This window comes from Metarhizium acridum, assembly GCF_019434415.1.
Source record: "Metarhizium acridum strain ARSEF 324 chromosome Unknown scaffold_1, whole genome shotgun sequence".
Taxonomy (NCBI): domain Eukaryota; kingdom Fungi; phylum Ascomycota; class Sordariomycetes; order Hypocreales; family Clavicipitaceae; genus Metarhizium; species Metarhizium acridum.
Genome location: NW_027094015.1, coordinates 2,158,792 through 2,182,256, shown reverse-complemented (window position 1 = coordinate 2,182,256; position 23,465 = coordinate 2,158,792). Strand labels below are relative to the sequence as shown.

The 23,465-nt window shown below is 51.2% G+C and overlaps 6 protein-coding genes across 11 annotated transcripts; 3 read left to right on the top strand and 3 right to left on the bottom strand.

Annotated features, from left to right (window-relative positions):
- Nucleotides 1-2,976: 2,976 nt before the first annotated feature.
- NAG1_1 lies at nucleotides 2,977-5,272 on the top strand. 2 transcript variants are annotated; one of them, XM_007811646.2, is made up of 3 exons: nucleotides 2,977-3,422; nucleotides 3,599-4,177; nucleotides 4,247-5,272. In XM_007811646.2, exons 1-3 carry the CDS (start codon nucleotides 3,243-3,245, stop codon nucleotides 4,565-4,567), a joined length of 1,080 nt encoding a protein of 359 aa, XP_007809837.1. In that variant the 5' UTR covers nucleotides 2,977-3,242; the 3' UTR covers nucleotides 4,568-5,272. The 2 variants fall into 2 exon arrangements, with proteins under 2 accessions (XP_007809837.1, XP_065978127.1); XM_066116245.1 differs by having other exon boundaries at nucleotides 3,599-4,923.
- A 25-nt stretch (nucleotides 5,273-5,297) lies between these two features.
- On the bottom strand, nucleotides 5,298-7,795 carry J3458_000625 (uncharacterized protein). 2 transcript variants are annotated; one of them, XM_007811647.2, is made up of 3 exons: nucleotides 7,186-7,551; nucleotides 6,453-7,103; nucleotides 5,298-6,362 (listed from the first exon to the last, which is right to left on the bottom strand). In XM_007811647.2, exons 1-3 carry the CDS (start codon nucleotides 7,479-7,481, stop codon nucleotides 6,203-6,205), a joined length of 1,107 nt encoding a protein of 368 aa, XP_007809838.2. In that variant the 5' UTR covers nucleotides 7,482-7,551; the 3' UTR covers nucleotides 5,298-6,202. The 2 variants fall into 2 exon arrangements, with proteins under 2 accessions (XP_007809838.2, XP_065978126.1); XM_066116244.1 differs by having other exon boundaries at nucleotides 5,298-7,103; nucleotides 7,186-7,795.
- J3458_000624 (uncharacterized protein) lies at nucleotides 7,555-10,586 on the bottom strand. 3 transcript variants are annotated; one of them, XM_007811648.2, is made up of 4 exons: nucleotides 9,934-10,586; nucleotides 8,918-9,851; nucleotides 8,486-8,850; nucleotides 7,555-8,408 (listed from the first exon to the last, which is right to left on the bottom strand). In XM_007811648.2, the coding sequence occupies exons 1-4, from the start codon at nucleotides 10,068-10,070 to the stop codon at nucleotides 8,291-8,293; spliced, it is 1,554 nt and encodes a 517-aa protein (XP_007809839.2). In that variant the 5' UTR covers nucleotides 10,071-10,586; the 3' UTR covers nucleotides 7,555-8,290. The 3 variants fall into 3 exon arrangements, with proteins under 3 accessions (XP_007809839.2, XP_065978125.1, XP_065978124.1); XM_066116243.1 differs by having other exon boundaries at nucleotides 8,918-10,586; XM_066116242.1 differs by having other exon boundaries at nucleotides 7,555-8,850.
- Nucleotides 10,587-12,862: 2,276 nt separating this feature from the next.
- NAG2_1 (N-acetyl-glucosamine-6-phosphate deacetylase) lies at nucleotides 12,863-15,781 on the bottom strand. 2 transcript variants are annotated; one of them, XM_007811649.2, is made up of 4 exons: nucleotides 15,702-15,781; nucleotides 14,905-15,548; nucleotides 14,052-14,722; nucleotides 12,863-13,870 (listed from the first exon to the last, which is right to left on the bottom strand). In XM_007811649.2, exons 2-4 carry the CDS (start codon nucleotides 15,286-15,288, stop codon nucleotides 13,594-13,596), a joined length of 1,332 nt encoding a protein of 443 aa, XP_007809840.2. In that variant the 5' UTR covers nucleotides 15,289-15,548; nucleotides 15,702-15,781; the 3' UTR covers nucleotides 12,863-13,593. The 2 variants fall into 2 exon arrangements, with proteins under 2 accessions (XP_007809840.2, XP_065978123.1); XM_066116241.1 differs by lacking the exons at nucleotides 12,863-13,870; nucleotides 15,702-15,781 and having other exon boundaries at nucleotides 13,903-14,722; nucleotides 14,905-15,596.
- Nucleotides 15,782-16,540: 759 nt separating this feature from the next.
- On the top strand, nucleotides 16,541-20,771 carry J3458_000622 (uncharacterized protein). The gene is made up of 6 exons (XM_066116240.1): nucleotides 16,541-16,977; nucleotides 17,078-17,196; nucleotides 17,375-18,655; nucleotides 18,727-19,955; nucleotides 20,009-20,094; nucleotides 20,149-20,771. The coding sequence occupies exons 1-6, from the start codon at nucleotides 16,886-16,888 to the stop codon at nucleotides 20,159-20,161; spliced, it is 2,820 nt and encodes a 939-aa protein (XP_065978122.1). The 5' UTR covers nucleotides 16,541-16,885; the 3' UTR covers nucleotides 20,162-20,771.
- Nucleotides 20,772-21,061: 290 nt separating this feature from the next.
- On the top strand, nucleotides 21,062-23,287 carry J3458_000621 (uncharacterized protein). The gene is made up of 4 exons (XM_066116239.1): nucleotides 21,062-21,395; nucleotides 21,465-21,586; nucleotides 21,659-21,821; nucleotides 21,887-23,287. Exons 1-4 carry the CDS (start codon nucleotides 21,323-21,325, stop codon nucleotides 22,894-22,896), a joined length of 1,368 nt encoding a protein of 455 aa, XP_065978121.1. The 5' UTR covers nucleotides 21,062-21,322; the 3' UTR covers nucleotides 22,897-23,287.
- The last annotated feature ends 178 nt before the right edge of the window (nucleotides 23,288-23,465 follow it).

The following is a 23,465-nucleotide window of genomic DNA, read 5'->3' as shown; positions in this document are numbered from 1 at the left end:
GAGAAAGGATTTTTTTTTAAAAAAAAAAAAGCTGGGGCTTGTAACGTTGCGGTGGGTGTGCCGATGCCAAGGTGGCGTGGGTACTCTGCCCATTAGCCTAGTCAAGTTGTCAGTCAAACATTCGAATTGGGTATTGTAGCGTTATTCCTCGAAGCTGTCATGGCCTGTGGCGCTGGCATACCAGGGGCGGCACGACGGCGCGCATTCCCAACCGTCTGGGATTGGCAGCCACAATCGCTCGCGACAGTTAGGCTGCCTGTATATCGTGGCATTCATCCCTGGTGATTTGCATGGTTTAGAAGTTTGCGTTGGTTTGACACTGGCCTCGAGGCACAAGGCACGCCGAGAACATTGGCCATACAACCAGTATCCGCCTGTCCGCGCGGCAAAGTGGAATTAGGGCGCCGTTGCATGTGGTTTGTGGGCGAATATATCGTTCCGGAAAATGCGGAGGAGCCGCAGTGAGGAACTTTTAAGGAAGCGCACCGGTCCTCAACTTCGTCTGGGGATGTGCGGTTCGTGATGTTCTTCATTGTAATTGATGGCGTAGGTACGTGTAGGCTTTTGGTATGCATCATGACGAGGAAGGAGGAGCGACAGGTCGGGTGCTTGCTACAGACTAACCAGAGTGTCGGCACGCTGGCAGGGTTGAATTGGGAAGCTCTTTCCTGATTGAGATTCATGGTCGGTTGCCAGCTTGTCATTGACTGGTTGGAGACCATGATGTCCGGTTGGATATTTTTACGCTGCAACTGCTCCAGACATCCTGGCAACTTTGGCCAACACCGTGGCTCATTCACGATACGACAACAAATGCATCCGCACCGAGTTTAGCAGGCCGTCCGCTCCGCCACAGTATATTGATTTACTAGATGGGCCAATTGTCGGTCTCTTGTGTAATGAATAGTCGGTTCCTTTGCCAATGTGGTCACTCAACACCAGCCTTGTTCACCTCAATGCAGAAGCGCTCGATATTGGTAAAGGTTCCATTCCTACAAGCACCCGAAGATGTGCCTTGTGCTTTTGTCGTCCGTGGAGCGAATTGAGATCTGGCACCAACAAACTTCGTATTAAGGTCTGAATATCCAAGATCTACGGCTTGGCAAATCCATCTTCTATAGCCTCAGAATGACAGGGATTACCATCTGGCAACGTGGGGGACACGAAAAATGCGGCATGATCAATATCGGCCTGTTTCTCCCAGCGTGGGGGAGTGTTGGGGGGATTTGCTGCATGCATTGCCAACATCGAGAGCCTGCAGATCGTGCTCGGTCTTTGGAAAGGTGTATTATTATCAATCATCTCACCCATCGCACCACAGCCAAATCGACGCTATGCTTCATCCCGACATCCCTGTTCACAGAGTCGTAGTTGGCACCATGACCCTATACAGGGATTTCTGGAACCTGGACCGAATGTTTGTTGTATTCGTTTCTGGATTCATAAATCGGAGATGTCTCATCTGCATGGACCTGTCATCAGCTTGAATCCTTGGAATAATCGAACCACGTTGTCGAGGGGTTACTTGGCGACCCGTCCGCGGCCGGTGTCGAATGTGATCTGTCCATGGCCCTCGATTGCCGTCCGTCAAATATGCGTACCACATTACCGATAATTTAATCTGCCAGGCACGGTTTCAGCTGGAACCTCTGGCATGACTGCAGAAAAAGACCTCATCAAGTTACTTTGTGTTGAAAATTCTCTCGTTGCATCTCAACGTCTCAACGTCCGCGTCAGATATTGTCATGTTGGTTCGACATAGGCCGCGAAGGCCCCATGCAATGCCCTTTCGACAACGGTGGGGCGGTGAGACGCGGAGGCGTCTTGAATTGAGGTGGAAGATTGAGCCTCAACGCCGAACCATTTCATGAGAGGATGGTGCAATACCTTGGATGCTGCATTAAGGGTCCGTTGCACATGTTTTTGGTACCGAATTTCAACGTGAGACATAATGGAACCATGAAGAGCAACAAGCCTGTCGGCGCCCTCCTACAAATGAGAATAATAGGTGGATGGATGGTTGGATGGTATTCTCAAGATGGGACCAGACCACTTGTGCCACTCGGACACGGGTGGTGGCCTCTATGATGAGCTACAACAGCCTCGTCTCGATATTGTGCTTCGATTTGGTCAACAAAAGATCTGCATGCCTGCACAAGCGCAGTCCGGATTAGCGGCTTCACGGCTTGCGCTTCAAGCCTCGAAATTAGGAGCTACAACCGCAGGGTCTAATTTGGTCATGTGGTTGTTTCCTCCGAACCCCAGTGAAGACGGGTAACGAGCTACACGGTCATGATGGAACTAATCCGACGATTGCCAGTGGAGCACAGCATTTGCTGCGTTGGACAGTCAGCACCTGCGTGTATTGTAATGGCGGCTGCGGAAGAGGATTTGGAGAAGGCGATAATATGGGGAGAGAAACATGACGGCTTTCTTCCCCACAGTCCAAGAATGAGACCATGCAGTGACGTTCCATCCATCTTTCCTCGCAGAGCCACTCAGCTCCACCACGACATCATTGCATGCAACTGACACACTGGCACCTGGCAAATGCCACACAGAAGCCATCATCGTCCCACACGCATTCTCGGCTGCCGCCATCTGTGTCATTCGTGCCAGAGGGGTATGGGGTAGCACTAAGAGCTTGTAGGGGCAAGTGATGGGAGGAAGCTAAGAAGAAAGAGAAAAGGGATTTGGAGCTCTATACTTTCTACGGAGAACGGAGAACTGAGAACTGAGAACGGAGCATGAAGTATAGTTGAGAGTGATTCGGTGTCGAGTCGCTATTGCCCGGAGCAGTAAGACCGCACATCCTGACATCCAATCCATGACACACGCCTTCATTGCGCTCGCTTGATGTCGCTTTTGTGAGTGATGTACTGTTGCAATGCGCCCAAGCATCCATCGGCCGGCCCACCATTCTAAAGTTGTCGGCTGCCCATGATCATCTTCCGAGTCCCAAGCCCATACAGACTCCTCTTACACCTCCCACCGATCTTAACCGACTTTGCTGAAGGTTGCTCTTCTCTCTCTCCTTTATTGCTTTTTCTGTCTATGACTATTTCTAAGAAGCCCTTTTCTTTTCCTATTCACCTAGCCCGATTCATCTCTCTACCATTTTTCGGCTGGCAATTCGTGACATCATCACTTACACACAACTTCACACAGCTTCACACAACTTCCCATTCCAAGTCCATCCAACCCCAAGCTTCACACACCGCCTCTGAAGCTCTCTCGTCAAAATGAGATTGATTATTCGCGACGACGCTACTTCCGCGAGCACCTACGTCGCGAACTACATTGTCGACCGTATCAAGGCCTTCAACCCTACTGCCGAGAACCCATTCGTCTTGGGTCTGCCTACAGGCTCTAGCCCTCTGGGTGTCTACAAGATTCTTGTTGAGAAATTCAAGGCTGGCGAGGTAAGACGAAGCATTGATTGAGCTGTGCTAGCTTGCACTATTCGATTCATTTTTGTAATTTTTTTTAACAAGGAAAAGAAAAAAAAAAAGAGAGAGAGAGAGAGAGCGACAGCGAGAGCGTCACAGCTGCTTGTTCGTTGGCTGCAGAGCTATCGTGACTAACATGTCCACCACAGATCTCCTTCGAGCATGTCGTCACTTTCAACATGGATGAGTACGTGGGCATTCCCCGCGACCACCCCGAATCCTACCACTCCTTCATGTGGAAGAATTTCTTCTCCCACGTCAACGTCCACCCCTCCAACGTCCACATCCTGAACGGCAATGCCGCGAACCTCGAGGCCGAGTGCGTCGCCTACGAAGACGCCATCAAGGCCGTCGGCGGTATCGACCTCTTCCTTGCCGGCATTGGCGAGGACGGCCACGTCGCCTTCAACGAGCCCGGGTCGAGCTTGGCCAGTAGAACTCGTGTCAAGACCTTGGCATACGACACCATTCTCGCCAACTCGCGATTTTTCGACAATGACATCAACAAGGTTCCTCGCATGGCCCTGACTGTTGGTGTCCAGACTGTCCTCGAGGCCCGCGAGGTCGTTGTCATTATTCTTGGCCAGCGAAAGTCTCTCGCGTTGCAGAGATGCATTGAGCAGGGCGTCAACCACATGTGGACTCTGTCCAGCTTGCAGCTGCACCCTCACCCCATGATTGTTGTCGATGAGGATGCTACTCTCGAGCTCCAGGTCAAAACCGTCAAGGTAACGCTATGTCAACAAAGCAGCCGCCCATTTGAGACCACAACCGTCGAAACCTAACATTCTCTGCAGTACTTCAAGAGTATCGAAAAGGTCGCCAAGGAAGCCGGATTCGAGCAGATCCTGCCCTCCAAAGTCCGCACTGGGAACGGAGTCGTTCCCCAGACCCGAGTCAAGGAAGTCGACTCTCCTACCATCCTCGCTCCCCAGCCCACCACGTCGCGACTTCTCCGGGCTACGCCTGCGACAGAGTACCCTGTTCGATCCGTCTCTCCCGAATTGATACCGGATCGAATGGCTTCTCGAATTCCCGAGCCCGCCTTGACCAAGCGGCTGACACCCAACCCTGAGCAGCAGCAGGCCGTTCTGCCACAGAACGCAATTAGTGCGTGAAAAGACGACACACGAAAACGGCGCTGGAGTTTAGTTGATTACCGTTTCGAGAAATCGAACGGGGCTCGGGTCTCTTTTTCCTTGACCTAGAAACCCATGATCTTTTCGTTTCTTGGACTACCCTTCTCAGTTTGTTCTTTTCTTCCTGCTTCAATTTTTTGGCTTATTAGGACTCATTTTCTATTTTGGGCGTATCCATCTTTCAGGCACAGGGGTCACTCCCGTCTTCCCTTGGAAGCACAGAATCAAGATTGCTGGCTTAGACAGCCCTTATGAGAACATTAGATACCATCAATTTGGTTGTAACGGTACGCACCACGCATGATTTAAAGGATTATAGGAATAAAAGGCATCATCAACCTCAATTTTGTGCTTGAATTCAAGTTTGTGAGCCCATGTTGTATTGTGTATGCGGGACATCATCCATCCCTGGGCCCTGCATGGAATCGACACGATCAATGTAACATTGTCATTTCCAATCAACGCTCGTCCGATATAACACAGATGTGCCAAAGTCGTCGTCAGACTCAAGGCCGACAATGTCGCCAAGACGCAAACACCCGCGCAGCCTACAAGTGTTCAAATCACGACCGACACGTCTCCCACGAGTCCCTTGATGCGCACGAGCGCCGTGGCAAGGGATACCACTGTGACATTCCGATCACTCGGCTCGGTGCATGACCGTCGCTTCTTCGATTGCCCCCCCCCCCCCCCCCCCCCCCCCCCTACCGTCCTCGTGCGCTATCACTGGCATGTCCGAGGTTCGAGCGGACATCTCCCCGACAAAGGCATGCCGCCTGCCCCTTCGCCTCTAGGACCGTGAGCTGGTAGCTGGTGGAAGCTCAGTAGCACGCTTCGCGCCGAGCAGAGACGAAATGGACGGGAGGAGCCCATCCACAGTGGACCGCTTCTTCAAGGCAGCAGGTATTTCTGACTCGGCGAGGAGGCGAGGACTATGCACCTGGATGGGAAACTGGGGTCCAAAACAGAAATGCTGAGAACTGACAAACATGCCGCCGCCCGGTAGGAGCACTCTGTCTGGGTTTGGCTTGGTTGGCAGACTTGTGGATCCCTTCTAGTACTAATAGGTTGCGGCCATGGACATTTTGTTTGTGCTGTGACGGAAAAACGGACGTCTTGTTCGGAATGACTCCCGGTGTGTTTCCGTCTTCCTGTGACGTTACTTGGGCCTTGGAGACGGAAGATGGAGAAACAAGGGGTGGCACGTTTATGCGTTGGCTTTTGGCCATGTCGGCGCCCTCCGATGGTGTCTATGATGGGCGACAAGGGGGAAATACTGTGTATTGGGTTGTGGCGGACGTGGAAGCGCGCTTGTTATCACGCTCACGCGCGGTTTGAGATATATTGCTCTGTTGTTTTGTGGTCGGCACTGGTTGCGCTCAAGGATACATCATCTAGTACGTGGGCAGGGGCTTGTGATTACGATTCATCGTCTCATTGGTGGTATCGCCGTCATTACATATATTGTCCATTTATCATTTCTCTGAATTATTGCCTTTTAGGCACAATCAGGATAATATATGAAATCCAATCTTCATGATGCTTGGCTGGCCCCCTTTTGCGGCTGAGGAGACGACTGGCCGCTCCTCCTATATAGATACGCCTGATGCATCGCTACGAAGATGTGCCTTGAGCTTGGGGCGGTTTCGAGGTCTTTTCATCTCGTATATATACCGCGGACTCGCCTAGCGACACTACAGTGTTGATGGGTAACTCGATGTATCCTTCTTTCAAGGCCATGACTCGCGGCGAAACAGGATCTGTGGTGTAAGGGCTATCGCAATGCCCTCGTTAGTATCGCCGGTCAACAGAGCAGGTGAGAGAGACAAGACCATGAGGTTGAAACGAGGAGCAAAGACCATACCTGACGGAAACACCTCCACATCGCCGCCACTCAGTTCTCGTGGGCTTGGAAATCAAATTGCATACCATCATTGCCGGACGAGTCAGGTCCGCAATCACCTGTCGAACGGGGACATTGGGAGAAAATGACAATACAATGGAGTTCTCGTCCACCAAAAGAAACCCCGTGTCTCCGTGGACAATGTCAACGCCTCTCTTGCCAAGAATATCCTTGCAAGTGTTGGAATACGCGGGGTCTTGGGCAAAACACTTGACACTGTTGCCAGTGTGTTCTCGAAACATCTTGGCCAACGTGAGCATCAAAGCGTGTTGTTCGCTACAGCGCTTTACCCATTCATTGTCAACGTTACACCTGGTTTCCGTCGTCAGAACGCCGAGCCCAAACCCGATAATCTTGTCAATGGTCACTGGCAGCCGTGAAAGATGCGGCGGAATCCGCTCTTTCAAATCTGCCCACTCCTCGCCTTGTTCCCATAGGTCGAAACACTTGTCGAATGCACACCTCGCATCATCTTGCGAAATATCCGGCAGTTCATTTATCGACCTGTATAAGCCAGAGATGCGGACAGAAATAAACAAGTTGTCGCCTAGACGATTTGGCGGCAACATAGTTAATGACTCGAACGAGTTGTACCCAACAATGGGGAAGAGGCTATGTTCAAGTATCAGCACGCAGATCTCGTTGATATGAAGTAGCCTAAACCAAGGCACCGAGCCAGGCGACTTGTTCTCACATTTCATCCTCTATTTTCGTGAAAAACGAAGGCGGAAAACATTGCGAATGCATTTTACCATCAAAACCAAGGCGGTCTACTTTTTCTGGTGATATCGAACCCTCCGCAATCTGGTCAACCTGATCTTGCGCAAGCTGAATCATCTCCTTGGTGAAGAACGGTGTTCCCGCATCGTACAGTTCTCGCACCGAAGCCACAAAGGCATCTCGTGAAGCCGCCTCCTCTTCCGTTAGTGGTATCTCTTCCTCCAGATTACTCCTCTCATCGACCGACGCGACGCTATCTCGGTCGCTCATTTCAAGTACCTACCTACGTACCTAGGTCGGTAGGTTCGTCACGAATACGGCAAAGTAACACTGAGAAATGGAGGGGGAAAGCTGGAGGGCAACTGCTGGGTTAGTGGGGGGCTTCATCCATCCTTCTTGTACGGCGTGAGCTCAACTGACAATGCATTCGACCAAACAGGAAAGAAGAAGAAAAAAAGCACAAACGCTTCGCGGGCCAATCGCCGCTTTCTTTACACACATTACTCAAACCACACGCTTCAACCAACCGTTGACAACACAAGCACACGTACATTAGTTCTGCAGCTCTAGTCGGGTTGCTGCGTCAAGTATACAGGGCTCGTTGCCATGCTATATTAGTGTGCAGTGGACTGGCAGCCAAATGAAGTTGTGCATAAATACTTGTTTGTCAAAGACAAACAATCCTGCGCAATTGTCCCCCCGGACATCATTGATGGCATCACGGTATGTATCGACCAAACAATTGTAATCATTATGACCTTTTATTCTGTCATGATTTACCCAAAAATATCCTTCTCCCGAAAATTGATGGAAAAGAAGAAAAAATGTGAAGGAACCCCCTGGGTATAATAAGGCACGCTGTGTCTTTTTATTTTTTTTTTCCTTCAGCAGCGCACTGCCCAGCTGCCAGCCGTGTTATAGCCAGCAAACAAAAAGAATGCAACACGTATTGACGCAAGTGGTATAGTATGGTACAAGGTTGCTCTGATATGGAGGGTGAATCCATCTTCATGTCTCACAGTTACGGAAGCAGGGTCGTGAGCCCAGTCATTCCTCATCGAGCACAGCTCAAGGCACTCCTATTCGGCCGAAAAATACCGTTTTGCCTTGCTTTGCGACTGCTGAGCTTTGATCTCGGGAGGCACAATTGTGTGATGGACCACATGCGGTCGGTAGACCGCATCGATCGGCGGCATCCTAAACGAGTCCAACTGTTAGCATGCCCGGCATCTAATGTCCGAGCCAGGTTAAACCAGGCAAACAATGAGGCATACCAGTCATCTAGTGTAAGAGGGAAGTATTCATAAAGAGGATCTGGATCATCGACTGGGCTATTCCCGGCGTTCTGCCCTGAAACAGGGTAGGACTTGCCCATCCGAGGACTTTGCAGCTCTGCACTGGACCGATTGGGGCTCTTCTCATCCTCGGACAGAGAGAGATTGATAGGCACAGCAGTGTTTTGCCGACTCATCGAGCCTCTGTGTGGCTGGCCAGTTGTCATGTTCTTTCCGTCTGCAGACCAAGAGGGCACGGGCGGTCGAGAAACGGTTGGCGACACGGCCATTCTCTTGGCCGGATGAGGACTTTGGTTGTTCGCATGAGACACAGGCTGTGGATTTGCTGACCACTCGGCTGGGGTCTGTGGGATTATCAGTTTTGATCTTCTCAAAAATTCACTCAGGGCTGCTGATGCATTTCGAACGTACCGCTACGTTACCCAGGGGTTGGAATCTCTGCATTGTGGCTTGGATATTCTCCCGCTCTATTTTTAAAGCAGTATTATCAGAACTTGCTGCATTTTTCCTCTCCGATCTCTTTTCCCCAAGAAGAGGCACATCTTTTCTGCTGTCAAAGTTGCGCGGACTACGTCCTCGAACAATAACGGGTCCCGACTGAATCTCGGCGATTTTCATCATGTCGTTGGACTTGCATTTAGCCAGAAGATTGATTTGGACTACGTAATGCTGCTGAAGCCCCTTCCGCCGTCCATTGTTGGCCGTTGCGTGCTTGAACTGTAAACGCTTCCAAGAGACAGGAAGGGTAACTCGAACTGCATCAACCTCCTGGGCCGTGCTTAAATCCAGGGGAATTTGAGGCGGCGCAGCCGCAACCTTGGTCTCCTCAGGCGCTTGAGAGTTTGAACTCTTCCAGGGAATGGAAATAATTTCTGTGCATTTTCCTTCAATCGATTCTACTGCTGTGATTGATGCTGACAGTTCGTCAATTGAAAATTGGCGACCTTGCTCGTCCATGAGATGTGAGAGATTCTTTGGCAGCGTTATCTGCCCAGAGCATTGCCATAGATTGCGGCGATAGCAAGTCAGCTCCAGAGGACGCCCCGAGTTGTCCCCACCGAACACGTCCTCTGCAACGAAGAACATGCCGTAGAGTTCGGCGCTCATATTCACGTCCGCAAATTTGCCAGTTTTGTCGACAACTGTGGCATTCATAATTGGGTCCGAAAAGCCCAGCAACTTATTGTCCAGCTCCTGCGGCGATGATTCCTCATTGAGGGCATCTTGATTTGGGGTGGGTTCAAATGCCCGACTGGAGTAGGCGAATGGGTCTTCAAAAGTTGTGTTAAAATTCTCAAAATCGTACGCCGGCGTGAAGGGGAGGGTAGGTAACGGGGCGCCATCCCTACGACAATATCAGTAGCAATTCACATGACTGCATTTGTCTCTGGATGAAGGTCGTCTCCAGAAAGAAAGGAGCAGCTCACAGGACAGCCTCGTCAAAATTAAAGTCTTGATCAAAATGTTCCATTGTCATGGGCTGGCCTGGTGCAGGGTGACTCAAGCCCATTGCCTCGTTTGGCGCAGCGGCTGACATGGCCGGCATAGAGTTGAACGTAGCCATGGCATCGTTCGCCCCGCCGTCAGTCTTGCGCTCAGAGTGGTGCGGTGAGGATTTCCGTTTCGACAGAGCAACGAGTTTATGCTGGTGGGTGGTAGGCGTCTCCGAGGAGATGGACTTGGAAGTGGGAGAAACTGGGCGGGATGTCGCTAGGAACCGACCGTTCGGTTGAACCGTTGACTGCTGACGAACCTACGACAAAGGAGGAATCGGTCGAAAGATAAGCTTGGATAAGGATCGAAGTTGGCCGACACGGGTCAACAGTCCAAGGGCACAGCAATCAGCAGACAGGGAGCAAAGATAACACAGATGAGAATCGGAGTAAAGGGATAACAGGCACCCGGCACCGGCAATCGATGTGAAAAGAGATGGCGTCGGCGAGGATGATGGCAAGGAGACGAAGACGAGTCTCGAGAAATGGCATGAACAGTTGCAGCGTGGTGGTGCGATAAGGTGTGCCTGTGCGTGCAGAGAAGGTTGACTGAAGGGCGACTTGCAGCTAGAATGCCAGAATGCGGGATCCGGTGTGGTGGTGTCGCCCAGTTGTCAGTTGCCAGTTGCTCGCTGCCAGCTGCCAGCTGCCATTTACTGCCTACTCCGTTGTGTGCTGTGCAATTGTGGGGGTCGCCGACGAGCCACCAACAGCGCCCGAATGCTGGAAAGCAGTCAAGAGACCTGGATAGAGCCTGGATTTCTCATGTGGCTGGGTCAGAGGGGGTGGGGACTACTGGGCCGACAGCCCGGGACTTTTGGGTCTTGGTCTTAATTACTAGATCAAAAAGTGCTGGAGTAAAGTAGAGCTCACGACTCATTATTCAAAGTTGTCTATTCAACATTCGGCATTTGGCATTCAATGTTGGTCCGAGCGACTTGGCCGGCCCAGCAAACAGACATGGGGCACTTGAGCTGCCCAAAGTGCAGCCGTGACCGAAACCACCAGACCAACGGACTTGAAGGACGTGGACGATTGCGTACCTGAGAGAAGCCCCGGGGGACTCGCTCAGAGTCAGAGGCAGGTGCGCTCCAGAGCCCTGTGCTTGCCTTCCCATCAATTGTGCAATGTTCAAAATTGTCAACTGGTTTCTGGTTTTAGCCGCACGTTTTGCTTGGCTGGCTGGTCCAGTCTGTCTGGTCTGCACTATGAATGAGGCGGCACATGCGCAGGCTACATTGTCCCGCCTTCCCCATACTCTCGTGCAGCTCGCTTGCTACTCTCCCGCATTCGCGCCGAATGGCGTTCACTCTCCCGTGTTTCCCTGTCTGGATGCTCTCGTGCACCTGGCGCCACAATCGGCCGGTCGAGCGGATGGGCTCTAGTGAGGGTGACGGTGGCGTCAACTACAGCTCCAAGAAACTGACTGGGGTTGGCAGGGTCTTGTCTTCCAACTGGCGAAATTGGTGATGATAAGGATCATGTCCGGCGGGACGACTAGGGTCACCGATGGCTCCGAGTCGAAGCTGCAGGTTTGCCGCTACAATAGATCCCAAGTGAACTGACTCATCACCTGCCACGGTCTAACATGCAGGGGCCCAGCAAGAGCCAGATTGCAAGGGGCTGTTGTTGGTGGCCAACGACACCGGCCAGAACCAAAGAGATGCGTTCTTTGCGAACAGAGAAGAGGAGAGGAGAGGGTCTTCAGGATTCTGCAGCCGCACCAAAAAACATGATTTTCAAAACAGCCGTACGATGGCTGATAGGATGACTGCGTCACGAAATCCTAAACACAGCAAGTCAAAGTTACACACAACCTGTCACGTTCCCAACGCCATGATGAATGAGAGTTTGGTACTCAAAGCCGGGGAAAGACGAGGAGCTGGGTACCGAATAACACCAGACTTAACTGCAACTGTTCAAGTGTCCTGCGCAAGGCTGTGATTGCCCCCAATCGGGGCAGCTTACCCATCAATAAGAGTGACGGAAACGCACTTGCATTCACCTTGCGGGAAGGGTTGTAGTAAGACAGCCATCACAGCCTCGAAGGGCCAGAAGCTCCAAAAAAAATAAGGTGCTCCAACGAAGTTCAGCAAAGTCTTGTTGGTTCGACACCCTACCCAGTCGGCAACGACACAATGACACCAGCCAGCCGAGATCGTCACCCAACCTCGATGGACCCTTCTTTCTGGTCTTCCCCCGAATGTCTCGAATGTTACTTGCTCTCTTCTCATCCTTACAAATATCGGTTGTAGATTTGCAGCCAAGTGGACTGTCTCGCAATGTTGGAGAAAAGAAGTATGGGGGGCTGAGCTAGGAATACAGCGCAGAATGCCGAAGTTTTATCACTCTCTACTCCGCACTACAGAGTACAAATGGCTGATGGCAACCACCACGCACGGCGCTTTCTCAAGCTAGGAAGAACAGTTCAGCTCACACAAGGCTAGTCGATCTCAGGATGCTGTAGCGTCGCGCGAGGACCAAAGTAGTCAATGCGGAAACGGACCAGTCTTCGAACAACCCTTCCCACTCAACTCCCAGCAGTTCATCTAGAGCATCCCAGTCCATCCATTGACCTCCGTTTCTAGTTGGCTGTGATTCAACACGGTAATCCGACTCAGGGAGAAAGATGTATCCTTGTCTCCTTGTCTCCTTGTGTCAGCTTCTTTAATTCCTTGTCAAAAATGCGACACGGACACAACGGTCCGGTATGCCACTGCCACTTGGGTGCGGCAACATTGTCCAATGATCAAAGTCTGGTACAACATATTTAACACAGCGGGCCTCCTTCACTCCTGCGCAGATATAATCTACGATGCCGGCCGGCTGCAACGCCCGTTTGCATAGGCCCAAAAGCTCAATATGCAAATAGCCAATTACATGGCCAAGGGCAGGCCGGTGAAACCATTAGCTATTCCAGAATGTAGCCAGAACGCCTGTTTGCGCAAACTGGAGATCAGCGGCCGGGAATGTGCCAAGGTCTGCGATGTCTAGTGGAGCCATGATTGAGGGCCAGGCCAAAGCACCCTAAGCATAACGCAAACAGCGAAGTGCTAAACCCAACTTTATAACAGTTTCTTCTTCTTCTAGAAATGGTCTTTGGTTCTGAGACACAGTTAAAATTGAGACTCGCTAAAATCCGATCAGATCGCCGCAGCATTGGAATGAGTCGTACAAACTTGGCAGAAGCCACAAGGAAAAAAAAAGGAGGAGATAAAACAAATTGTAATCCGTACTCACTACCAAATTATGAGTGAATATAAATTGTATGAATGCAAGGTGTTCGTAACTAATACACCAATTTATATTTTGGATCCATGGTTGCGCTTGCGCTGCCAACAAACTCTCTTTGAATCTGTTCCGGTATATTCCACGCTTCTACTACCCCGACGTCCATCCGCCTGGCGCTTCTCGAGCAGTATGGTCTACTATGTACAGTTGCGAATTCTCCAAAGCCAAAGTCTACGTGGTTGGATCAGCTTCTCTGCGGAGCTGTCTGGGGCCGGCCACGCGGCGGGTCATAATGCTCGTTCCTGTTTCAGAGCTGTGTCTCGCTTTAAAAGGTTGGTGGTTATTGCAGTCTTTTTCATGTCGTTAATTTTTCAAAACCTCGGTGCGGTTAGCCGTGTGCAACAGACTGCCAAATTTCCAGACTTCGTCCAAGACTAGCTGTTTTGATCCAGAGCCAGTCGCGGATTCTTCTTCGGAAAAGATGACGAGATCAGCGTCGGCGCCAGCTTCCAAAGATCCCTTGATGCCCTGGAAGCCCAACATGGCTGCGGGGGTCGAGGTCACGGCCTTGAGAGCTTGGGGGATACCCGTGCCGGACCACTCCAGGAAGTTATTGACGCATTCAAGTAACGTGATGGAGCTGTGCCAAAACAAAACTGTTAGCTTATTATGCGAGTGCATTGTAACATGTACTCCGTATGCATGTACATACATTATGTATGTGGGCGGGGCATGTAGGAGTAACAAGGCCATCGTCCTACCACCACATGAAGAAAACGACAAGGGGCAAATCAAAAAAACCCAGCATTCTCGAAACTTACCTTCCGGCAATGGTATCCGAGTTCTCCAGCAACAGCTTGGATCCCTTCTTGACAATATTACACGTCTGTTCGCCGTTGGTCCAAGGGTAAGCACCGTCGGGCAAGCCAACAAGGTGCATGGCATCGGTAACGAGGATGAAGCCGTCAGGATGCGCATTGAAGGCGATCTTGATGGTTGTCGGATGAAGATGGATTCCGTCAGAAATGATGCCAAAGTAGGGACGTGCCAGGTTTTCCGCTTTACCAAGAACACCAAAGATGCCGGGATTACGATGGTGAAGAGGCCGCATAGCGTTGAAAAGATGGGTGATCATGGTCGCACCACGGCCCACAGCCTCGGACGCTTCCTCATACGTGGCCTCGGAGTGTCCAACAGAATAAATGATGCCTCGCGATGCAATCTCAGGGATGAGTTTCATCATCTGCCCGCGCTCGGGGGCAGCAGTAATCATCTTGACTGGGATCGGTTCACCCTCGCGCTGAGGCCGCAAGTTCTCGGCGCCATAGCAAGCCTCGATATCAGTGAATGATTGTGCCTCGATGAGCACGTCGATGTTGTGGACCCCGTTCTTTGTAGGATTCAGGAATGGTCCTTCGCAGTGAGCACCGAGTGATTCGGCACCTTCATGTGCATCTCGATTTGCTCCAGATGGTCCGAGGAAGGGGAGGGCCTGTGGCAAAAGGGCTCAGTTAGCAGTGCATGACTTCTTTTTAACTATTTGCAGATGTATTTTTGCATATTCACCGCAGGCCAACGACGTTGGTTCGTTTTTTTTTTTGTTTTTTTTTCTTGTGTCGATCGCGCAAGGGGGACGACTTATCAATTACACCTGCAGAATGAGCCAAAACCCACCTTTTGATACAGCTCTGGCCGTTGACTGGTAATGGTCGGGATGTATGATGTAACGCCGGTCTGCACGAGCAGCTTGTTCACTTCGTTGACCTTCTTGCCATATTGAGACATGTCGTCCAGCAGCGTGGAGAAATTGAAGCCGAAAGCTCCGTTGAGTTGGCACTCAATCATGCCGGGAGAAATAATACGGCCACCAAGATCGATGGTCTTGTCAGGAAGATTCAACTCATCGAAGAAGGTAGCCTGGCTGTTGATGATCTTGCCCGTTATTGAGCTGACCCAAAGGTCCTCGGTAACCAACGCATCGCCTTTGACCAGACGGCAGTTGGTAAATTTGGTCAAGCCGTTCCTGGGCCGGGTAGGAGGAGATAGGGCGATGGGCATGGTTTGTTCTAGGAGGGCGCGCGTAAAAAGTGAACTGATTCTATCTGGGTCTAGGGTTGTTGTAGATCAAGCGAGGAAGGAAGAAGACTGGATCGTGGGAAGAAAGCTGAAGGGAAGCAATTTTCAGAATCTGCAGGATACGGTGAACCGCGGTTGAGCTTCGGAATGCTCTCCCGAGTGTCTTCAAGTGACTACCATCTAGATTCTACCGAACAGCTCGATGACAGTTTTAAGAGTCCATTGACCCGTTCGACCATCACCTCATGGTTACTAGTTAGTCCAAGATATTCAGAGCTTGGCCCCGCCAATTCCGATGGAGACACACCCTGTGGTCAAGGCACGAGGCCAGGAAGGGTGCGGCGGTAGGCTCTGACGGTAACGGCAGAGCCGTGAAACACCACAACTACACTTACTATGAGACAAAGTTTGCCATGAGTATTGTCACGGTGCCATGCGATGGCTCTAGGCTGGATGCTGGGCGGAGTCATTGGCAGCGGCGAGGGCGGAGATGCCGTGATGGGAAAGGACAAGAGGGAGGTGCAGCTTTTTTTTTTTTCCCAACGGCTGCAACAGCGCCATCTACCGTGACATATCGACTCTGGAGGTTAAAAGCCACAAGTCGAAACTGAGAATACCAGTCGACCAGTTGATGGGTCAATGGAATCTACTTGTGTGGAGGGATGGCGGCCCGCTGTAGCTGTCGCTGCTCAACAAGCAGATCCAAGACGTCGAGCAATCAACGCTTGCCAATGTAACGTTGACTTTTGCACGTTGCCGCTTGTCACAGCTGCAAGACAACATCCCAGATTACCCCCCTCCCCGGCCTTCTTTCCCCAGCCCATCATCTCCAATTACGTACAAGGGCGAGGGCAAAAAACTTGGCCACTCCTGTGTCTCACTGATCCACGCCGCCGTCGAGTGGAAACCGAAAGCCGGCGAGTCGCCCCTCGTGCCGGATTGAGGCTCCGAATATGGTAGTGGAGAAGCCGTCAATCGCGAAGCAACCTGGAAGCCCGGTCGAAGCATGATGCTTGATGAAAGAATTCATGCCTGCCGAGCATATTATGCTGCGTACGGACACCACTTTAGAGGCAGAGCCCCACTGAAGCCACCCAGACGACACGAATGGTACCGGGTAGCCTGGGCCGCTGCTGCTGGCTGGCCTTATCACTCTCTCACCACATGTGCAGACTGTTGGGCGGCCGACGTTGAACCGGTCATTTGACCCGAGACCTCCCAACAACATCCCGACCTATCGAATACTCCTGGCTCGACATGGAGCTGAAGACGGCTGACCAACATTGAACCAGACAGCTCGGCCAGCCAACCCAAGCATAGATTGAGACTGCGCCAACAAGCTCAGATCTGCCGAGCACTTGTCCGCTAGTCCTCACGCGCTTGTCCTTGCCAACCCGTTTGCAACGTCGACGAGCTTCGCAGAGCTGTCCTGCAGCTTCCGACTGCCGACTGCCGATTGTCATTGTCCATCACCAATTGCCCATCGTTCCGCAAGCCGGATGGCTACTATGTGTGTATCAACGTGAACAAAGCCGCAAACGCCGTCCCCGTCCCCGTCCCCATCCCCATCCCATTCACCATGGCTGCTGCCAACCTCAACCCCAAGAAGCCAAACTCCAGCTCAAGCTCTGATGGGAGCGACTTGGACCCACTATGGCAAAACCTCGACTGGTATGTTCTTTTGAATGACATCTCTGTGCTGTGTAGAAGCTGTCCTTTGGCGGGTATTGCTCAATGCCTGCTTCAATTCCTCATGGCTAACGCTTCACAGGGCTATTGGGCAGATGCTGATTATGGGCTGGGATGGCACTGAAGTTACTCCTCAGATCAAAAGCCTTATTGAAGATCACCATCTTGGGTCCATTATTCTCACGGCTAAGAATTTGAAATGTTCGTTCGGTCCCCCTTCACGTCTCCCTTATTCCGTTGCTGGCTGTGGAAACCCAGCTTGCTGTGCTCTCTGGTTTAAAGACACACTCCATCTCCTCAGCGATGTGGTGTGACCCTATATCTACTACCCACGTGTAGCTATATTTTCATCACCAACAGTACTGACTCCTAGGACTAGCTGCCCAAGAGACTGCCAAACTCGTCCAGGAATTACAGACTATAGCCAAGAACGCCGGGCATCCTCAACCACTTCTCATCGCTGTGGATCAGGAAAATGGAGGTGTCAACAGTCTCTTTGACGAAGACTTTGTCTGCCAATTTCCTAGCGCCATGGGCATTGCCGCCACTGGCCGCGTCGAGTTGGCCTACGAAATCTACAAAGCCACGGCTTCCGAGATCTCAGCTTGCGGTGTCAATCTCATGCTTGGCCCCGTCTTGGATGTGCTGAACAATGCGAGGTACCAGCCGCTCGGTGTTCGTTCCACCGGGGACGACCCCCAGGAAGCCTCCCAATATGGCCTTGCCGCATTGAATGGCATTCGCGACGCCGGTATTGCAGCCGCAGGAAAGCATTTTCCTTCGTATGGCAATTTGGACTTTCAAGGCTCCAATTCCGCTGTTCCAGTTATCACCCAAACATTGGAAGAGCTGAGCCTTAGTGCTCTGGTTCCGTTTCGAAATGCGATTGCAACTGGCAAGCTGAATGCCATGTTTGTTGGTGGATGTGGTATATCAAACCCATCTATGAACGTTGGTCATGCGTGTCTCTCCGACCAAGTTGTCGACGATTTGCTTCGCAACGAGCTGGGGTTTAAAGGAGTTGCTATCTCCGAATGTCTGGAAATGGAGGCGCTCAGTCATGATTTGGGCGTCCAGAACGGTGTGGTCATGGCGGTCGAAGCTGGTTGTGATCTTGTCTTGCTATGTCGTGCTTATGATGTCCAGCTTGAAGCGATCAAGGGTCTAAAGCTTGGTTACGAAAATGGCATCATCACAAAAGATCGCATCTTCACATCCATCAGACGAATTCAGCACCTCAAGTCGACTTGTACTTCTTGGGCAAAGGCTCTCAACCCTCCAGGCATCTCACTTCTCTCTCAGCTGCACCCATCGCACGTGTCGCTATCTCGCCGAGCTTATGATGAATCCATCACCGTTATTCGGGATAAAGAGAAGATGCTTCCTCTGTCCAGCTCCATGCATCCTGGAGAAGAGCTTCTATTGCTTACGCCTCTTGTCAAGCCCTTACCTGCCTCGGCCATGACCAAGAGCTTGTTAGGGTCTAAGAAGACTTGGTCGCAAGCCCCGACACAACATGATTCCTGGGCACATAGAGACCGCGTACGAAGTGCCATAATGAGCGGTGAAGGGGTGTTCCGTGAGTTTGGAAAAAACCTCGCAAGGTATCGCAATGAAAAACTGCTTCACACCAGTTATACAGCAAATGGTGTAAGGCCAGGTAAGGAAAAAAAATTTCATCCTCTTGTAGTTCTTTTCAGGTGCATCGGCAGTACCTAACTCCAATTTTAGTTCATGAAAACCTCATCGCTAGGGCGTCTTTCATCATTATCGTCACGGCCGATGCCAACCGTAATATGTACCAGGCAGGTTTTACAAAGCACGTGGACATGATGTGTTCGATGCACCGCAGCAGGGGAAACAAGAAGCAGTTGATTGTAGTCGCTGTGAGCTCCCCTTACGACTTCGCTATGGACAAATCGATTGGCACGTATATTTGCACTTTTGACTTTACGGAAGATGCCATGTCTGCTTTGGTCCGCGTTCTCGTCGGCGAGATTACCCCTATTGGCAGTATGCCGGGGACTCTTCGAAAGAGCAAAAAGGTTCTCAAGTCCCGACAGCACTGGCTCGTCGAAGAATATGACCGAGCTCGCGACTATGGCGGCTTGGAGGACTTGTTGAAGGCCGTTCACAGAGCTAGTGCGCCTGACCTTCATTTCCTCAAATCCACAAGAGCCGCTTCCATGGAACTACATCTCCCCAACATCAAGGAGACTCACTTTGTAGTGAGGAACAGCAGTACGGGCGCTCTTTATGGATTTGTTGCTACATACTTTATTGCGGGCGTCGGTATTATTGGCGCTCTGCTGGTCGATCCGAGCAAGCGTAACGTTTCTATTGGGCGATCTCTTCATCGACGAGCTTTGAAGAGCCTCAGCCAGCTGCGGAGTCTCAAGAAAGTCCAAATCGGAACGTCATTTCCCGGAGTTTTCCTTGGGATTCCTCTGGATCCTGAAGCAAACACCGTCAAGGAGTGGTTCAGCAACAGCGGATGGGACACGCAGTTCCCTAGGCGTTTGACAAATATGATCATTCACGATCTGCCGAATTGGGTAGCTCCCGAGGGATTGTTGCAAAGCATTCAGAGGGCCAACATCAGCTTTGATTTGATTCACGGCCTGGAAAACGCAGAAAGTGTACTGCATCACGTTCGTGCGAATGCCAACCCAGAGGTTCTTGAGCTCTATACGTATGCTCTCTCGGAGAACAAAGCATGTGGTATTGTCAGGGCCAAGGATCCATCTGGCAATCTGATTGGGACAGTGGTAATTTGCCGACAAGGTAGTCCTTTGGTGACATATATTCCACCTCTGCTCTCTGATCGTGAGGATGTCGGTGGCATAATTGCCCCAATCGTGCCGTCAACGCCGCAGGCAACACTAGTACTGCAGGGTTTGGCTCTCATGGGTGTTCGCCAAAGCAAGGGCCACAGAGCCTCCAAGGCCGTTTTGACTTGGGTACGAAGTTTTCGCTATTGGTTAAATTTGTGATAACTCTCTAACAGATACAGGTTGTGGACGATGCGTTTGAGCCACTCGTGGCGATGGGATTCGATATCCTGCAGGCATTTGAGGAGATAACAAACTCTCCGGAAGTGTAAGCGACGGCATTGAACAGGACCACTTGGCCAGTGTACTAATGGGCATATAGGTGCCAGACGTGATCTATGCGGGAAAGGCCCCCGCACTCCCTTTTATGCCGGGGTGCGTTTGACGTACATGATATCCGGTGGAGGGAGGATATGATTGCCAAATGCTACGTCTGAGATTTGAAGCGTATGAAGCCTTTGTAGGAGGTCTTGGATGTTTTGATACGACGGCATTGATGTGCTTGAAGTTGTGTACCGTTTTCTTGGACAAATAGGGGTTATATGGCGAAATTTAGACAAGCGTTTCTTTGCGTTTTATCTTCTTCTTTTTTTTTTGTGTATATTGGCTTTCAATGCTGGTTCCTATTGTTGTGACATTGAGGCTTATTTTTAACATGCCCAAAAAAAAAAGGAGTTTTACCAAAAGGCATTACGTAACCATCCGAACTAAATATTTGTTCTCCTCGTAATTCATCCTTAGGACTACTACCTACGTACCTAGTAGGTAGTGCGTATGTAGTGAAGTGTCTTGTTGCTTGTTTCCATGAGTGCCTCTCGGAGGCGGTAGGCAAGTCGAATGAGGTACTGGGCTATTGCATGCTGCACTCATCTATTACAGGACAGTATTTTATGTATACTTGGTGATTGACATATATGACTTGCCCGAGACTGTGGCCATTTCTTCTCCTCGAGTGCCGTAGGGTATGTCAGAAATTAGGCGCTAGGAGATGGTGACGTACCCAGTCCAGGAACGGCGCCGCTTAAATATCGGCAGATCCACCTTCCGGCGTCGGCGGGAAAGAATGCCCCAACAGCCCCTGCTTCTAATTGGTCACAGTTCTCAGAATGGGTCGAGTGCACAAGTGCTCTGTAGGAAGGAGGTACGTACCTAGACGCCAGCCGCTTGACTGGGTCGCTGCTCAGCGCCTAGCGAAAGTTGCTTTTGCCGCTGTGCGAGAGGTCGCTAGCCCCCCCTCGCTTTCGAGGTCACGCAGTCAAGTTGCTCCCTCTTTATGAACAGCTCCCTCCGCAGACGTTAGCTTGCGATTTTATAACATTGATACCCATCGACATAGCGAATGCAGAGTTACCTTACAGTCTAAGGCTGCCGGGTACTACCTGCACATCAGCTCACGGCCATTGCGCTGTGCTTCCCATCGCGAATCTGGCGCCAGTCTCCTTGGCGTCTTCACTCTCGGGCGGTCGAATTCTCGAAAATCAGACAAGCCGCCCACCATGGCAACACAGCAGATCCTGTTCGCAGAGACGATAGCCGGCATGAAAAAGGCCTTCAAGAGGAAGGCATATGGTGAGAAACCTATGAAAACATCTGTCTTTCTGCGCGCGGGCACATAGCTAACCAAAAGTCTGCTGGCAGAGTCAGATTCCGACTCCGAAATCGACAGCTTTACCAATCGAGGCCACAAACTCCAGAAGAGGGCACGATTTGTACACAAAGGGCATTTGGCGCCGGCCGCCGGCCCCAGTGCATATAAAGAGGTACGCATCATTATGTCGCTCCTCCGAAATACGACTTGCCGATGTGCAGTCTCCTAACGGGTGGTTCCCCAGGCTGTCGACTACGCCGGCGTTCGACGGAATATCCTGTATCGCAACCCGCCCCTGGTGGACGATGAAGGCTATGAGATTACGAGCGACGATGACGACGACCGAGTCGGAGTCGCTGAATTGGCCGCCGCCGAGCTCAACCCATACTCCAACATTCGCCTAGAACGTGAGTCGGCCACTGGCGTTTTTGAGAGCCAAGTATCGTGAGCAACATTCCTGACATTTTTGCAGATATTCTAGCTCCCCTCACGGCGTCGACCGAATTGCCACACCACCCGACACTATCCAAAGCCTTTACTTCAAAGACTCTCAATGAGCTCATCAACCAAAGCTGCACACTCATGCGGAAAGAGAACCAATCATTATGGGAGGTAAGGCACCTATGGACTTCGCTGTGTGGCGACGGCGTCTGGATGCCCTGCGAAACGATGATTGGCTCGAACGATATCGATTTATATTCAGACGAGCATGTGGCCCGTTTCCTACAGAGCTTGCCGAATAGCGGCGGCTCGGCAAGATCTTCGGTTGCAAGGGTGAATGGAGATTCAAATTCCTATAATTCCAAAAGTTTGGTATACGGGCGGCAGGGGCAACTAGTCGGCACCACTGCAGACGCCGATGTATCCATGATGGATGCGACCGCCGCCAACAACGAAGAGGAAAAAGGCAAGAATAACGAAGCTGCAATTAAGAGTGAGCCGGCCGGGGTGAAAGTTGACCGGAGCCCAAATGAAACAGAAGCTAACAATGGGATTGCCAACACAAATGGCAACGGCGATGCCCAAAGCAAACAAAACGGAAAGGACGGGGGTGTGATGAGTGGTGCACCGAAGGAGCAGTCCGGAGGTCCGTTCTTGTCAGAATCAAAATCACCATCCTTCATCCACCCAATATTCCTTCCGCCACCAGGTGCCAAACCTGATAGGAACATGGGTATTCCAGAAAATGAGGCAGAAGATATCAGACGGTTACTGGCACTGTACGTGCAGAAACAAGAAGAAGTGGCCAGAGGGGCAACGAGGCTACACCTAGGCTTGTTGCGGGCAGAAAGGTTGCGCAGCAATGTACTTCACTGGTCCAAAGCAGAGGCACATTGTGGGCCGAACCGGGACATGTCTGACGGCGAAGATTGGTACGATAAAGAGGAATGGGGCCTGACAGAAGATCTAAAGAAGGGCCATGATGAGGAAGAGGAAGATACGACGACGACGGGCAAGAAGACAAGAAACCGTCGGGCTTAGCATTGACACTAGAGTTTCGGCTGTGAAATAATGGCCGTGGCAATTATAGATTAATGATATCCACGTAAGAACCAATTCAGGATATGTACATTTCTTGCCCTTGGGGAGGACGAGTAAACCAATGGCTGCGTGATTCCAATTGATGGCTCGCACTCTAGCTGCTAGACTGGTATTTTGCTGCCTCGCCAAGAGAAAGCCTAGAGTTCAAATGTTGCTGGTCCGTTGCAAAAACCTCCTCCCTTTTAGGCGCAAGAGACGGAGGAATACGTACTGATGTGGATGCCCTGTGACGGGTGGGCATTGCAACTCCACAACGGGACGGACATGGAGCCTCCACACAACCCGAGGCAAGCGGCCAAGGAGGCACGAATCTGAAGCTATTTCAAATGATGGCATAGAAATTGTGTTTGGAGTATACTCGGCAGAGTAAAATTCAAATAAGCACGGGGAATATCTAGAGTGCTCGGCCGCTTTTCTGTTACTCACCCAGGCAAAAGGCAAGAAGCTGCTGCGGCTTGTGATAGCGGAGCTCCCCAACGAATTGGAGGTCCAGTCTGGTGACATGCACC

Coding starts and splice junctions, on each gene's coding strand:
- NAG1_1 (XM_007811646.2), top strand. CDS start 3,243: ATGAGATTGATTATTCGCGACGACGCTACTTCCGCGAGCACCTACGTC. Junction 3,423..3,598: donor AGAAATTCAAGGCTGGCGAG/GTAAGACGAAGC, acceptor TGTCCACCACAG/ATCTCCTTCGAGCATGTCGT. Junction 4,178..4,246: donor TCCAGGTCAAAACCGTCAAG/GTAACGCTATGT, acceptor CATTCTCTGCAG/TACTTCAAGAGTATCGAAAA.
- J3458_000625 (XM_007811647.2), bottom strand. CDS start 7,481: ATGAGCGACCGAGATAGCGTCGCGTCGGTCGATGAGAGGAGTAATCTG. Junction 7,104..7,185: donor ACGAAAATAGAGGATGAAAT/GTGAGAACAAGT, acceptor ACTTGAACATAG/CCTCTTCCCCATTGTTGGGT. Junction 6,363..6,452: donor TGTGGAGGTGTTTCCGTCAG/GTATGGTCTTTG, acceptor GCATTGCGATAG/CCCTTACACCACAGATCCTG.
- NAG2_1 (XM_007811649.2), bottom strand. CDS start 15,288: ATGCCCATCGCCCTATCTCCTCCTACCCGGCCCAGGAACGGCTTGACC. Junction 14,723..14,904: donor GGCCAGAGCTGTATCAAAAG/GTGGGTTTTGGC, acceptor CTTTTGCCACAG/GCCCTCCCCTTCCTCGGACC. Junction 13,871..14,051: donor TCGGATACCATTGCCGGAAG/GTAAGTTTCGAG, acceptor GTTTTGGCACAG/CTCCATCACGTTACTTGAAT.
- J3458_000622 (XM_066116240.1), top strand. CDS start 16,886: ATGGCTGCTGCCAACCTCAACCCCAAGAAGCCAAACTCCAGCTCAAGC. Junction 16,978..17,077: donor CTATGGCAAAACCTCGACTG/GTATGTTCTTTT, acceptor AACGCTTCACAG/GGCTATTGGGCAGATGCTGA. Junction 19,956..20,008: donor CCAAGGCCGTTTTGACTTGG/GTACGAAGTTTT, acceptor TAACAGATACAG/GTTGTGGACGATGCGTTTGA.
- J3458_000621 (XM_066116239.1), top strand. CDS start 21,323: ATGGCAACACAGCAGATCCTGTTCGCAGAGACGATAGCCGGCATGAAA. Junction 21,396..21,464: donor CTTCAAGAGGAAGGCATATG/GTGAGAAACCTA, acceptor GTCTGCTGGCAG/AGTCAGATTCCGACTCCGAA. Junction 21,822..21,886: donor CTCCAACATTCGCCTAGAAC/GTGAGTCGGCCA, acceptor ACATTTTTGCAG/ATATTCTAGCTCCCCTCACG.
- J3458_000624 (XM_066116242.1), bottom strand. CDS start 10,070: ATGGCTACGTTCAACTCTATGCCGGCCATGTCAGCCGCTGCGCCAAAC. Junction 9,852..9,933: donor AATTTTGACGAGGCTGTCCT/GTGAGCTGCTCC, acceptor ATATTGTCGTAG/GGATGGCGCCCCGTTACCTA. Junction 8,851..8,917: donor AACCCCTGGGTAACGTAGCG/GTACGTTCGAAA, acceptor ATAATCCCACAG/ACCCCAGCCGAGTGGTCAGC.